The sequence below is a fragment of the Papilio polytes genome, unplaced genomic scaffold, assembly GCF_000836215.1.
Source record: "Papilio polytes unplaced genomic scaffold, Ppol_1.0 DF823923.1, whole genome shotgun sequence".
Classification (NCBI taxonomy): Eukaryota; Metazoa; Arthropoda; class Insecta; order Lepidoptera; family Papilionidae; genus Papilio; species Papilio polytes.
The window spans coordinates 7,328,246-7,330,989 of NW_013525281.1; the positions used below are offsets into that span (position 1 = coordinate 7,328,246).

At 35.0% G+C, this 2,744-nt stretch overlaps 1 protein-coding gene across 1 annotated transcript in view; it reads right to left on the reverse strand.

Moving 5' to 3' along the window:
* The window catches only part of LOC106102153 (ran-binding protein 10), a 14,294-nt gene extending 11,904 nt beyond the window's left edge, over nucleotides 1–2,390 (reverse strand). Inside the window, exon 1 of the mRNA XM_013281564.1 lies at nucleotides 2,162–2,390. Within this exon, the coding sequence (XP_013137018.1) occupies nucleotides 2,162–2,354 (193 nt within the window). The 5' untranslated portion in view covers nucleotides 2,355–2,390. The remainder of the gene's footprint in view (nucleotides 1–2,161) is intronic.
* Between the last annotated feature and the right edge of the window lie 354 nt (nucleotides 2,391–2,744).

Consider the following 2,744-nt stretch of genomic DNA (forward strand, 5'->3'; position numbering starts at 1 on the left):
GCCGCCGCCGCCGCCCGGGGCTCTGCCTACGACAACTGTGTGCTCACACGTCTGTCTGCAGCCTTCGATCTTGCTCAATTACACCCACACCACTCCACATGATATTTCAAAATGACTATGACATGAACCCTCTAAACTTGATATTAACAATTTCCATTAAACTACTACTATGCCACTCAGACTTCACGTGACATCTATTGCTATTGAATAACAGCCCTAGAAACGAGATTAAACAGCGAAAAGCATTGCCAAAACATATATCCAGTAACAAAAAGTTTACTAGTGGCTTTTCGTACTTGGACTAATGTGCATGTCAGAATTCATTGGTCATCTAAACAATATTAGAGCTGTGACAGTCGGTTGTATTCCCACATCTTTTGAATTTTTTCACAGGTATATATCATACAGTTGAGTCCTGTACTGTACTGATAGGACTGCCTTAAATACTGTACCATGAGCATATGACATGGTTTTTACAACTTATGTTTGTCAAATTATTGCATGCAGGATAATATGCTCTCCTCGATCTATGTCTTTTTATATTATTTTCCAACACTAACACTGCAATACCATTATATGATAAAGAGTAGAGTATGTTTCGGAGAAAGCAGTTGCCTCTGGTATACACATTTGTTCAACTAGTTTTATAAAATAAATACAAATGTAATCAGCCCTTGTGATATATTATGAATAGTAAATAATCACAAAAAGCAGCAGTGCATTGTTCTTTTTATTACTCAAAGATTTAACAATACATGACATTGCAACCATATATATAAACATTGCAGTTTATCTAAATGTGTGCATTTACCTATGATTATGACAAGCTCAAGTATGAGCACATACACATAAAGTATGCTATTGCCCACAATTTTGTTGTTTGTTGTGGAATTCAAAAATCTAAGTAGCCTAATCAGAGTGTCAGGCTCAGGTCAGAGCACTTGACTTGTGATCCACAGATCCTGGATTTGAATCTCAACATAAACAAATGTGATGCAACCTACATATATCAGTGAAGAAATTCAAAGATATGTGTGAAGTCAACCAACGTGATTGGTTAAGGCCTTGTCAACCTATATTAGGGTAGGCTCCAAGCCTTTCAGTGCTGATGTATAGTGAGCTGATGTTGATAAAGAAGCCTGTGTGATCTTCAAGACTATGTTCTACATCTGTGTGAAACTTTATAGAGATATGTGAAGCCCATTAAGAGATATATTGTATGAAACATCCATCTATAGCCATCTTAGTATAATATTGTTTTCTCGGTTTAGTAAATGACTAGAAAATGGATGAGAGTAATGGGTCAATATGAGTCTCACAATAGTGCAATTTAACTGTATATTTGCAAAACCAATAAACAGATCCACACAGTTTTTTAAAAAAACTTATATTTGACATTCTTGGACTAATCTTTTATGCATAACATGGGTGATACATAAAAGTAATACAAACCTTATGAGAAAAAATTAGTAATTACACAATCTACATTATTTAAAACACAAAATCGTGAGTAAAATGAGAATAAAACTGTTGTCAAGTAACGTTAGGTCTTTCCCATTGTGCAGTACTGACCTATGTGATCTAAGAATCCAAGTAAACAACACAAGAAATTATCTATCAAAATTGCACTTAAAAGTCAACTTTCTCTGTTTTCAATAAATTAAATAGAGGTTCATAAAAATTTCAAGTCATTTAATTGTTTATGAAAATCAAAGCAGCTTAGAAATATTCAATTTTTTCTTGCTTTGGACATTAAGTGCAGTCGACCTAGTATCGAAAACGGCGCTACCAGCTACAACTGTTGTACCGAAAATTTCTTTTGTCTACTGTTTCGACAGGTTCGCGATTTCGCTCGATTCTTATTATATTAAATCACAATAATAATACGCAACGTTAATTCAAAATCATTTGCTTTTTAATTCTGCATGGTCATCGTGCATTTTCCGCATGTTGTTACAAAATATACGATCAGCTGATTTCTTTGTTTGACGAATGCCACTGGTTTGCCCAACTCTAGGACCAAATGTTGACACGTCAATATTTTTAAAATAAATTAATAGACATCTAATCTCTTTCTGCATACAATGGTGACACTTTGGACTACGGCAAGATAAGCAGTTTGCCCCAATAAACCCCATAAACAAATCATGAGAGTTCCTACCTTTGTAATGCACTCGAAGATTATTTTGCGACAGCCCGATGTAGCTGAATTTATCTTTTGTGCTCCAGGATCTAGGTAAAGGTGTCTCATCTTCGTTCACGTTCGGATAAAGCAATTTTAAACGATCTTCTGTATCACTTTGCACTTGATTTTGGGAATCCATCGTCCCCCGTCCACTACCTATCGCAGCCATTTCTAATTTCCGTAATTCATTTCTGTCAGTGACGTCACATCAAGGACTTTGTAGATTAAACAGGACTGAGCTCCGTCAAAAAGCAAAATAGCAAAACATACCTTATGCAAAACCTGTAAGATTTAATTTGAAATGTTGCCACTGGAAAAATGAAACCAAGAGAGATAGCAATATGAAGGTGCCGATCTCTTTCTAATGTGGCCAGGCATAAAAATGTAGCTTTGGTCTTAGTTTGTTGTTTATTTATGCTTTATATGTTGGTGTTAAAATCATTGATTGTCCTAAAACTAAGAAAATATCCAACTTTTCTAATATAATGCGATTAGTCTAATTCGTGGCAACAAACGACTAACCTTTAATAATATGGTTCTATGGTTTAGATTGTACTTG